The sequence below is a fragment of the Otolemur garnettii genome, unplaced genomic scaffold, assembly GCF_000181295.1.
Source record: "Otolemur garnettii isolate 467f Iridium unplaced genomic scaffold, OtoGar3 scaffold00003, whole genome shotgun sequence".
In the NCBI taxonomy this organism is placed as follows: Eukaryota; Metazoa; Chordata; class Mammalia; order Primates; family Galagidae; genus Otolemur; species Otolemur garnettii.
The window spans coordinates 38,174,410-38,186,892 of record NW_003852398.1 but is presented as its reverse complement, the minus strand read 5'-3'; the positions used below and the strand labels follow the sequence as shown (position 1 = coordinate 38,186,892).

General features: G+C 38.6%; 1 protein-coding gene across 1 annotated transcript in view; it reads left to right on the top strand.

Annotated features, from left to right (window-relative positions):
- Positions 1 to 12,483, top strand: part of MYOT (myotilin) — a 19,364-nt gene that overhangs the window by 1,993 nt on the left and 4,888 nt on the right. Inside the window, exons 2-5 of the mRNA XM_012808780.1 lie at positions 4,093 to 4,267; positions 6,145 to 6,249; positions 10,508 to 10,554; positions 11,525 to 11,657. Coding sequence (XP_012664234.1) covers positions 4,093 to 4,267; positions 6,145 to 6,249; positions 10,508 to 10,554; positions 11,525 to 11,657 — 460 coding nt within the window. The remainder of the gene's footprint in view (positions 1 to 4,092; positions 4,268 to 6,144; positions 6,250 to 10,507; positions 10,555 to 11,524; positions 11,658 to 12,483) is intronic.

The window sequence follows — 12,483 nt, the reverse complement described above, 5'->3', positions numbered from 1 at the left end:
AAAAAAAAAAAAAGAAAGAAAGAAAGAAAGAAAACCAAAAGCATTTGGTAGCATCCTATAATTAGGTTGAACCATTTGAAATGGCTGAGAGTCAACTGTTTTTGACATGCAAAAATAGCATTCTCACGCAGCACCTGTAGCTCAGTTGAGTAGGGCACCAGCCCCATATAGCAAGGGTGGTGGGTTCCAACCCAGCCCCGGTCAAATTGTAACAAAAAAAATAGCAGGGTGTTGTGGCAGGCACCTGTAGTCCCAGCTACTCGAGAGGCTGAGGCAAGAGAATCACCTAAGCCCAAGAGCTGGAGGTTACTATGAGCTGTGATGCCACGGCACTCTACCAAGGGCAACAAAGTAAGACTTTGTCTCTAAAAAAAAACCAGCATTCTCATAGATTTGACCTAATCTTTTAAAAAGACACCTTGAAGGTTCGGTGCCTGTGGCTCAAGTGGCTAAGGCACCAGCCACATACACCTAAGGTGGCAGGTTCTAATCCAGCCTGGGCCCGCCAAACAACAATTATGGCTGCAACCAAAAAATGGCCAGGCATTGTGGCGGGCGCCTGTGATCCCAGCTACTTGGGAGGCAGAGGTAGGAGACTCGCTTGAGCCCAGGAGTTGGAGGTTGCTGTGAGCTGTGATGCCACAGCATTATACCCAGGGAAACAGCTTGAGGCTCTGTCTCAAAAAAAAAGACACCTTGAAGACACCTAAATAGCATTCTCTTAGATTTGACCTAATCCTTTAAAAAGACGCCCCTCCCAAACTCCCTTTATACCAATGTCATACATTGTAGATCTTTCTTGGCTATATTTACTCAGATGATCATTTTCCATCTAACTTTCTATTATTTCCAAATTTCCTACATGAGCATTTTAAAAACTGAAATAACTTTTTCTGACTATAATATTTTTCTTAGAAAAGTCTTACTACCCTATTTCAAATTCCTACCCAGTAAAGAAAGCTATCAAATAAATATTCACTGAGCCTCAACCATCTACCTAGCTCTGTGCACAGACCTAAGAAAGGAAGACAGACAAAAATAGAGAGAATAAGAAATAAAGCCTAGGAGTTCCCCAAACCAGAGATCAAAGATTCAGCTTTAGCTGTTCCATTTGCAGCAACCACAGATAACTCTTTTAATCTTCCCATAGCTACTTGATACCCATCGCATGTCCAGCTGTACAGAGTAGAAAGTCTTGGCCCTTTGAACATTTGTGCACAACTCCCTCATTGTTTGCACAGCCTACTAAAATAATCCCTTGAATTCTAACCTACAGAAGTTTGAAAACTTTATTTCACTTTTCATCAATAGGAAGCCCTTAAACAAACATTTTATTGAGTAGATCAAACCACAGAGTGAAAATTAAGGGTAACCCTTTAATTCTAATTATTCCTTCCAAAAAGCTTGCTATGTGACATTTAGCAAGTACCTTACCTGCTCAGTGACTGTTTTATTCTCTGTAACAATATTAAGGATTTAGGTAATGATGGAGAAAAGATTTACAAAGTAGTATGAAAGCAGTATTAATTTGCAAGTAGGAGCAAGTATTAAGTCCTAACACTTAAGTCACCTAAACTAGGAATAATGGTGGTATTTGGTGAATAAAGCGACTTACGTTACCCACATATCAGTGATTCTCAGGCTTTGTTTTGATAATACTTCAGGATTTCTCAGATACTATGTATACATGTAATTCAGAATTTTCTGATATACTGTCAATGTGAAAACAATTATTCAATGCTAATTTTCTTTTTTATATTAATGTTTAAATTCTAATAATATATAAATAATCCCTAATTGGTAGTGAAATACCTTTTTTTTTTTTTTTTTTTTTGAGACAGAGTTCTACTCTGTCACCCTAGGTAGAGTGCTGTGGCATAGCTCACAGCAACTTCAAACTCCTGGGCTCAAGTGATCCTCTTGCCTCAGCCTCAGAGTAGCTGGGACTATAAGAACCTGCCACAAGACCTGGTTAATTTTTCTATTTCTAGTAGAAACAGAGGTCTCACTCTTGCTCAGGCTAGTCTTGAACCACTCAGCTCAGGTAATCCACCTGCCTCAGCCTCCCAGAGTGCTAGAATTACAGGTACAAGCCACCAGGCCTGGCCAATGCAAATTTCCTTTAACAAACATGTAACTTGTATAAAGATGGTAAGGTAAGCTTTTTTTAAAAAATGGTAGGCTATTATAATTTTATATGATTAAGAGAAATATAAAATATATAAAACCAAAGGAAATATGCCACTTTGGCCTAGGAATTTAATCTTTAAATATAAAAGCTCACTATTTTTAAAAACACTTTACCTAACAAGTCAGACTATAAGTAAGGATTAATATGTATATAGACAACCATGAAGATCTAAAGATCTAAAATGTAAGGAGGGAAAATCTATATCATAACTTTCAATACAGAGTATCTTGCATACAAGGAAAAACATTTATTCATTCAACTGATGATATCTCCTATACTCAAGCTTGGTGTTAGTAGATGTAAAGGATATATATCAAATAATAAGAAATAAGACATCTTTTTTTCTTCAGAATGCTTACACTCTAGTGATTACTAACCAAGTCCTCAAAGCCAGAAACAATTAAAACTCTGGCTCCACTTGGAGGAAACACATTTCCATTTAGCTCACCAGAACTTTTAATGATCCTTAATAATATCTGGACAGAATCATGTCAGAGAACAGGCAAAGGCTGTCTCATCTGGATAGCTGGAGCACATTTATTATAATAATGGTAAAATATTCATTGATGGCAATGGCCGGTTTCCTCACATTAAACAGACTCATGGGCTCAGCGCCTGTGGCTCAAGCGGCTAAGGTGCCAGCCACATACACCTAAGGTGGCGGGTTTCAATCCAGCCCGGACCTGCCAAACAACAATAATGGCTGCAACCAAAAAATAGCTGGGTGTTGTGGCAGGCACCTGTGGTCCCAGCTACTTGGGAGGCTGAGGCAGGAGACTCGCTTGAGCCCAGGAGTTGGAGGTTGCTGTGAGCAGTGAAGCCATAGCACTCTACCCAGGGGGACAGCTTGAGGCTCTGTCTCAAAAAAAAAAAAAAAACAGACTCATGTAGGCTAGGGCCTGTGGAGCCAGACATGAATAAACTAGGTAAAAACTGAACACACTGTGAGCCACCTAACATAGAAATACAGGACTCCCTAAGTACTACTCCATCCTCTATCAGAATCAATAGTGCAATTATGAGAGAGGCAAGGATAACTCAGAAAAAATTAAGGATAAGAACTTGAGATAAATACTAACCAAACTCTTTAGCTGCTATTCAAATTTGCTTTTTTCCCCCAAATCCTTTGTTTTCAGTTTACAGTGATTTCTTCTTTCTCCTCTAATCATCCCTTTCTTTCTCTAAAAAGCACTTCAGCAATGTTGAGGAAACTGTCATTACTTTAGAACTCATTTGTTATATATTGTCATATTTGGATTCTCTAGAATATGAAATTAATAGAAATTGGAAATTATAGGAAAACCAGAGACTGTATAAACTGTTGATTCCATTCAAAGCAATAGAATACCAGTTGTGTCCTGGTAAGTATCTAACAATCAGCTCTGGAGGAAAAAGCCATGATTTGTGTTTTTTACCAATTTGGTGTAAATACTTTCACCACCACCAATTTCAAACTATAAAATCAAATAATAGGGAGCTGGAAGAGATGCTCTCTTGAGTTCATATGAACTTGCTTCAGGACACCACTGCTTAGTATCTTCTCATAAATCAAACTTAAGAAATTCAATCATAAAGATTAGAAGAGATCTCAAGTTGCCATTAACTAGACTTACTCTCATATTCTTTAGGGAAGATCTTCAAGGAAGTATCTCCTCCTATGTCTATTCTAAATTCTTCTGCCTGCCACTTAATTTAAATTTGCCAAGAGAAAAAAAAATGGTAGCCATTCTTACAAAATCCTTCTTGACTGTTAAGGCAATTTATAGTTTTAATAATACCAGTACTAATAAGTGGTAAACTCAACATAACAAATTACAAAATGCAGCCAATTCTATTTTAGATAGCTCATTTTACTTTAAAGATCTTATTTTTGAAAAATATTTTCTTTTTCTTTTTTAAAGCTATCAACAATCTTCAGCTGGCCAACCTATAAATGCTAAGCCATGCCAAACTACAAATGCTAAGCCCACACCAAGGACTCCTGATCATGAAATACAAGGATCAAAACAAGCTTTGATTCAAGATTTGGAGAGAAAGCTGAAATGCAAGGACACCCTTCTTCATAATGGAAACCAAGTAGGCAAAATACCTATTTTGTACAAAAGGCCAATTAAACGATAAAATCTTATTTCAGTAAGAAAGTTCTTTTGGCTTGGTGCCTGTGGCTCAAGTGGCTAAGGCGCCAGCCACATACACCTAAAGTGGTGGGTTCGAATCTAGCCCAGTCCCGCCAAAAACAACAATGACAGCTGCAACCAAAAAATAGCTGGGTATTGTGGCGGGTGCCTGTGGTCCCAGCTACTAAGGAGGCTGAGGCAGGAGACTCGCTTGAGCCCAGGAGTTGGAGGTTGCTGTCACAGCACTCTACCCAGGGGAATAGCTTGAGGCTCTGTCTCAAAAAAAAAAAAGTTCTTTCTAGCTCACAGATCTATGTCCCTATAATCAGCAAATGGGATTACCTTAAAAGTAGTAATTTGGGTCCTAAACCATTTATCTGTAAATGAAATCACTTCTTGGCTTTTAGTAGTATAAATAAAAGAATGAAGCAAATGAAAAATCAATCTGAATGATTTAATTAAAATTTTCTGTTGTAAGCATTACCTTCTCATAAAATATATGATGGCCAAATAACTAATGGGAAATACTGTTTACCCTAACTTCTTTGTGTACTTTGGTGTGTAATACTGATGGACAAATAATTATAGATATAATTCCAAAGTGGTGAGATTACAGGATGAGCCACCATGTCCGTCCACCCACTATCTTTGAAATAGTACCATACGCCTTTAGTATACTAGTCCCATTGCTCTCAGTCAGAAGTCAGTGCAAATATTCAGTGTTCATTTAATAAAAGTTATTTCTGAGGCCAGGCACCGTGGCTCATACCTGTAATCCTAGCACTCTGGGAGGCCGAGTCAGGTGGATTGCCTGAGCTCACAGGTTTGAGACCAGCCTGAGCAAAAGCGAGACCCCGCCTCTAAAACTAACCAGGTGCTGTGCCAGGTACCTGTGGTCTCAGCTACTTGGGAGGCTGAGGCAAGAGAATTGCTTGGGCCAAACAGTTTGAGTTGTTGTGAGCTATGACACCACAATACTTTACCAAGGGTGACAAAGTAAAATTCTGTCTCAAAAAAATAAATAAATCAAAGTTATTTCTGAATGTGAAGACATGCAGTACTATAGTCAAAAAGAGTCTGGTTGCAGTGTTCACACCTATAAACCCATGTACTTGTGAGGCTAAGGCAGGAAGATTCCTGGAGCCCAACTGAGGCTACAGAGACCTATGATTGGGCCACTACAATCCAGTCTCGGTGACACAGGGTCTCAAAGAAAAACAAAAACAAAAATCAAGGCAGACTGGAACATGCAGAACAAAGAGGAATAGGAATAATTTCCCTTTACTTAGGAGAGCCTTATTTAAGGATGATCATGCCTACCTGCCTTTTGTAGCAGGTAGCATTTTGAGCAAAATGCAAGCCCAAGTGAATCTTTATTAGAGAAGTGGCACTAAAACAGAAGGAAAATGCTATGAATGAAAAAAAATCTCTTTCAAAAACAAAAAATCTATAATTCAACAGAACTTCTTTGAATTTCTGACTTAACAAGTGGTTCTAAGATAAATCTGTAAAATATATCTATTTTTTATTATTATTATTATTTTTTTTTGAGACAGAGTCCCAAGCTGTTGCCCTAGGTAGAGTGCCATGGCATCATAGCTCCCAGAAACCTACAACTCTTGGGCTCAAGCAATCCTCTTGCCTCAGTTTTCCTATTTTTTAGTAGAGATGGAGGTCTTACTTTCGCCGAGGCTGGTCACAAACTCGTGAGCTCAGGCAATCCACTGGCCTCGGCCTCCCAGAGTGTAAGGATTACAGGTGTGAGCCACTGCACCTGGCCTGTACAAATACTTTTTTAAAAACCTCATCACTATCTCCTTATTGACTTCTTTAAAGCGGCTAACATATGAGGAGAAGATGGCTCGCAGACTGTTAGGACCACAGAATGCAGCTGCTGTGTTTCAAGCTCAAAATGACAGTGATGCACAAGACTCACCACAGGTAAATAAAAATAATCTTTATCCAAATGGCATATTTTTATTCTGTGCAATTTCTAAATATGTGCTTTTCTACATGCTTATAAATAGCATTTGAAATAAAAGTCAATCACTTCCATTCTCTATTAGATATATAAAGAGGCCATAATGGGTATGTGTGTTTGCTTGTGTGTGTAGTATATGTATGTATATATGTGTATATATGTACCTATATTTAAGATTTAACCCTATTTCCTAGTAGCTCTAATATCCAGATACAAAATATCACAAATTGAAAACACCAGAAGGCTAATGGTATCATTTTTTATCTGGACATTTAGGGGTCAGTCCTAGGACTCTACAATGTCTACATGAACAAAGAATTTACAAGTTGTAAATCTTTAATGGGACAATTAAGTAAAACTCAAAAGTAGGCTCAGCATAGCTCAGTGGTTATGGCGCTGGCCACATGCACCAGGCTGTTGGGTTTGAACCAGGCCCGGGCCTGCTAAACAGCAATGACAACTACAACAAAAATAGTCCGGCGTTGTGGCAGGCGCGTGTAGTCCCAGCTACTTGGGAGGCTAAGGCAAGAGAATCACTTAAGCCCAAGAGTTTGAGGTTGCTATGAGCTGTGACACCACAGCAGTCTACCGAGAGTGACATGGTGAGACTGTCTCAAAAAAAAAAAAAAAAAAACCCTCTATAAAGTAATTATAACCTTTTCACATAAGGTGTTTATCATTTCAATGTTTTAAAATAACACTCATATTACTAATGAAACATCCAATTCCTTCTGTTCAAAAACATTATATTAAGAAAAAACCTCGTAAAAGTTAATAGTTCTGGTCTCTGTCACCTTTTCTCTTACATGAGAGGGACCTACTTCCAACTCTTTTTTTTTTGTTTTGTTTTTTGTTTTTGAGACGGAGCCTCAAACTATCCCCCTGGGTAGAGTACCATGGCCTCACAGCTCACAGCAACCTCCAACTCCTGGGCTCAAGCGAGTCTCCTGCCTCAGCCTCCCAAGTAGCTGGGACTACAGGCACCCACCACAGCGCCAGGCATTTTTTGGTTGCAGCCATCATTGTTGTTTGGTGGGCCCGGGCTGGATTCGAACCCGCCACCTTAGGTGTATGTGGCTGGCGCCCTTAGCCACTTGAGCCACAGGCGCCGAGCCACTTCCAACTCTCTTTAGAAGTGCTCTAAACTTTCTCTTTGTTCTTCCTAAATAAAATTTCTTGGTTATCCTGGGGGGGGGGGGGGGGGTGGTAGTTCTTGGCTACCTTCATGGTAGCTCACACCTGCAATCCCAGCACTCTGGGAGGCCAAAGCAGGTGGATTTCTTGAGCTCAGGAGTTCTAGATCAGCCTGAGCAAAAGAAATACCCCATTTCTACTGAAATAGAAAAACTAGCCAGGTGTTGTAGCAGGCACCTGTAGTCCCAGCTACTTGGGAAGCTGAGACTTGGGGATTGCTTAAACCTAAGAGTGAGGTATACTTACACGATGGCACTCAACCACAGGGACAGAGTGAGACTATGTCTCAAGAAAAAAAGTAATGGTTCTAGGATTAACAAAACCATTCTTTGCAACAAAGGATTAACTTTATGGAGGGCATAAAGTGAATGTTCCATAGGCTTCTGCCCAGTCAACCTGATTTTAACAAGTAGCCCCAAAGCGAAATACACACTTGGAGAGGCAGACCAAAGTGTTAAAGCTCTGTCTTCCTTTTGTAGTGATCTCTCATTCCTTCCCCAGAAGTCCACAAGAAACTGGGAGACAAAGGAATGAAATTAGGAACTCAAGAATTCTAGTTTCCAAGATAAAAAGCAGAAAATAAGATTTTTGTTTCTGTTCATGACACTAGAATTTACTCAAAAGGATGGAGCACAGTATAACAAGCAAGAACTAGAAACTGAAAAGAGAAATTTTTTTTTGGCTACTGAACAGTTCATGAACTCATTCATTCTACTGGAGTCCCATGCAATTAGCTGAATGAGAATATTCTAGAAGAGGAGATTGCAACAAGAATGAGACACAAACCCATCTCTATTAGTGGAAATTACTCAAAGCAATGTTATAATGATGATGGTTTATGTTATAAATGCACAGTGTATGATTCCAAGAGCAAAGATGTATTGTTTTTTCTCATTTATTCTTTAAAATCTTTAAAACAAAGGCGATAGTCCTGGGAAAAAGATAACATCAGAAACATCATTATGAAATCATAAAATATAGGTCTTACTTTTTTTGCACACTTCAAACATTACACCCAAATAATACTGCATATCATCAAACTATGGTATAACTATTACTTATCTGAATATAACTATATACATATTCAAACCACCACTACAGAAAAAAGTCAAAAACTTGAATTGGGCTCAGCGCCTGTGGCTCAAGTGGCTAAGGTGGCAGGTTCGAATCCAGCCAGGGCCCACCAAAAACAATAATGATGGCTGCAACCAAAAAATAACCGGGCACTGTGGCGGGTGCCTGTGGTCCCAGCTACTTGGGAGGCTGAGGCAGGAGACTTGCTTGAGCCCAGGAGTTGGGAGGTTGCTGTGAGCTGTGATGCCACGGTACTCTACCCAGGGGGATAGTTTGAGGCTCTGTCGCAAAAAAAAAAAAAACTTGAATTGGATGTTTTGAGTTTAATTGTATTCTTCTCATTTTATAAAAAAAAAAAGTAGTTGATGTGTTAAACATTGAATTGACCGGTTGTTTTAATATTTTGTTCAGAGAAACTTAAGGCTAGCCAAAAACTGTACAAAGTTTTAAGGCTTTTGTTTTAAAATGACAAAATATATTAGCTAAGCAGATGTGTCCCAAAATAAATTATTTGTACTCAGATTTTATCACTTCTTGGCCTTCTGCCTAAGATCAAGTGTTGTACTTAGATTTTCTGCGCCCCTAATCTAAGATGTATCTCAGGTATTTTGATAGATTTTGTACTACTTCTTATATCTCCCAAGGCCAAACATAGTGAGATAAAAATAACAGACACTTATTTCTTTATTTAGAGACAGGGTCTCACTATGTTGCCCAGACTGGTCTCAAACTGCCAGCCTCATAGTGGCTGGAATTACAGGCACATGCAATGTGCCCAGCACTCAAGAATTTTTAATATTTAATCAATTAATTGTATTGTACATGTTAACAATTACTGATCCTATTTTCAAATAGAACTAATTTTCTGGTGTTCAGATACACACTCTAAATGCTTGTTTAAGGCCAGGCACAGTGGTTCACATCAGCCTCTTCAGTGGCTGGAATTACAAGCACATGCAATATTAATTAATTAAATATTTAATCAAGTAATCATATTATAGATATCACCAATTACTGATTCTATTTTCAAATAGAATTAATTTTCTGGTGTTCAGATATACACTCTAAATGCTTGTTTAAGGCCAGGCACAGTGGTTCACGCCTGAAATCCCTGCACTCTGGCAGGCCAAGGCAGGTGGAATGCCTGAGCTCAGGAGTTTGAGACCAGCCTGAGCAAAACTGATACCTTGGTCTCTAAAAAAATAACCAGGTGCTGTGGCGGGCATTTGTAGTCCCAGCTACTCCAGAGGCTAAGGCAAGGGGATCACCTGAGCCCAAGACTTTGAGGTTGCTATTAGCTGTGACACCACGGCACTCTACCAAGGGTAACAAAGTGAGACTTGGTCTCCTAAATAAATAAATAAACAATATGCTTGCTTAAACATATCTTTGTTAAATAGGAAGTAATTAATGTTATTTTTCAAAGCTTTTTCATAGCTCTACTCATATCTTCCATGCTATTCTTCTGGATTTTGTGCCAGGAGCTAAAAAGAGAAGTATTTTCCAATCTAATATGTGTTTACGGCTGTTGGTGCCACTTCTGAGCAGTAGGCATAACACCCTCTATCTACTGCCAACATGAGTGACTGCATATCTATTCCTGTTTTACTAAAGGACAAGCTGTACTATGCACTCCCATTTCAAATACACCAGAAGAACATATCATCCTTTGTCATAAAATAGTTATCTGAAAAATGAACCACAATCAATTCCAAGTCTAGCTAATTTTCATAAATAATACTCATTAAATAGTCGTATTAATTCTGACATTTCAGAAGTAGGTTAATGCTCTATATTCTAAGTGCTCAAAAGCTGAATATATAGAATTTACCATGACTGTACAAAATCAGAAAAAAATAGAAATGTTCCTTTCAACAACTTTATAATTCTGCTTCATTTCAAGCTAGCAAGTACATGTTAACATTGTAACTTCTTTTTAATTTCAAGCAGCACAACTCAGAACATGCACGACTGCAAGTTCCCACCCCACAAGTAAGGTAAAAATCTTTTTTAATTTTTAAAGAAATATCTTCAGCTTAAAAATGTAATATTTAGGCTCAGCGCCTGTGGCTCAAGTGGCTTAGGCGCCAGCCACATACACCTAAGGTGGCGGGTTCAAATCCAGCCCAGTCCCGCCAAACAACAATGACAGCTGCAACCAAAAAAATAGCCAGGCATTGTGGTGGGTGCCTGTAGTCCCAGCTACTTGGGAGGCAGAGGCAGGAGTATCAGTTAAGCCCAGGTGTTGGAGGTTGCTGTGAGCTGTGATGCCACAGCACTCTACCCAGGGGCAACAGCTTGAGGCTCTATCTCAAAAATAAAAAAATTAAAATGTAATATTTAGGGTGGTGCCTGTGGCTCAAAGGAGTAGGGCACCAGCCCCATATACCGGAGGTTGTGGGTTCAAACTCGACCCCAGCCCCCCCCCCAAAAAAAGTAGTATTTATAAAACTCCCAAGCCTACTATAGTAAGATTTACTTTTTCAAAACCACAATCTGTATTTTCTAATGTCTGAGATGATAATCAAAATCTTTACGTTAATTATCAGAACTATGCCAGAAGTAGTTTTTTTAATGTTTTGGTCAAATAAGCCAGGACCATGTTGTTTTCATGTTAAACAACTTTCTCATGACAAAAGAAACACACTTCTAATTATACAATCTTTGCAGATGATAAGAATAATCTATGGGGTACTCTGCACTTTAATAGATCAACTTCTTTACCAATTTATAGCACTATAAAAAGAAATGTACGATTTTGTACCCAATGCTTCTAAACTGCTACCATTTCTAACAGTCATCAAATATGCCACAGCTAAATATAGTCCTAAGCCCTCTCTCTATTGTTCTTACACTGTCAGATCAAATAGACTTTGGAGTTTCAAATTTGATGGTTAAACTATATTTGTATAAAGGAAAAGCAATGATAATATTTATACTCAGTTATTATAAAAATATTTTTTGTAGAAGTAGATCATCCTCAAGAGGAGATGTGAATGATCAGGATGCAATCCAGGAGAAATTTTACCCACCACGTTTCATTCAAGTGCCAGAGAACATGTCGATTGAAGAAGGAAGATTTTGCAGAATGGACTTCAAAGTAAGAGGGTTTAAAAGTATTAGGGGGAAATTAATGGGATGCTAAATTTTGAAAAATGTCCTCTTCCAGCTGGGTGCAGTGGCTCACACCTATAATCTCAGAACTTTGGGAGGCTGAGGCAGGAGGATCACATGAACCCAGGAGTTCGAGGCTGAGTAGGCTATGACCATACCACTGCACTCCAGCCTGGGCAACAAAGCAAGACCCTATCTCTTAAAAAATGAGAGAGGAAAGAAAGGAAAATGCCCTTTATTTCATAGTTTGTTACACAGCTTGAATAGCAGTATGTACAATGGATAAGGACACAAATTCTGGGGTCGCCCCTGTGGCTCAAAGAGTACGGTGCCGGCCCCATATGCCAGAGGTGGTGGGTTCAAGCCCAGTCCTGGCCAAAAAAAAGAAAAATTGCAAAAAAAAAAGGAAACAAATTCTAGAATCAAGCTGATTTAGATCTGAATCCTGGCTCTGCCACTTTCTAGACAAGTCACTTAACCTCTCTGTGTTTTTATCTCATCATAAAATGGGAATAACAAATATATTTACTTCATAAAGCTATGAAGATTAACTGAGTAAATAGGTATACCTAATAAACACTAGGTAAGTGAAGCTATTAAAACAATAGGATTTCTAAAGTATAATGCATTTCTAATCCTCCTACATCAAGAAATTCAAGCCACCCTGCTTTCTCTTGGCCTAGTTCCTCAGGCCTACATTTTTATTATCCCCATTTTGGAGAACTTTTTCTTGTGAAATTTTTTCTAGATGTATGAATTAAAGTTAGTGTTATGGCTTAACACTGAATTTAATTGTGTTTGTTTTTTTTTTT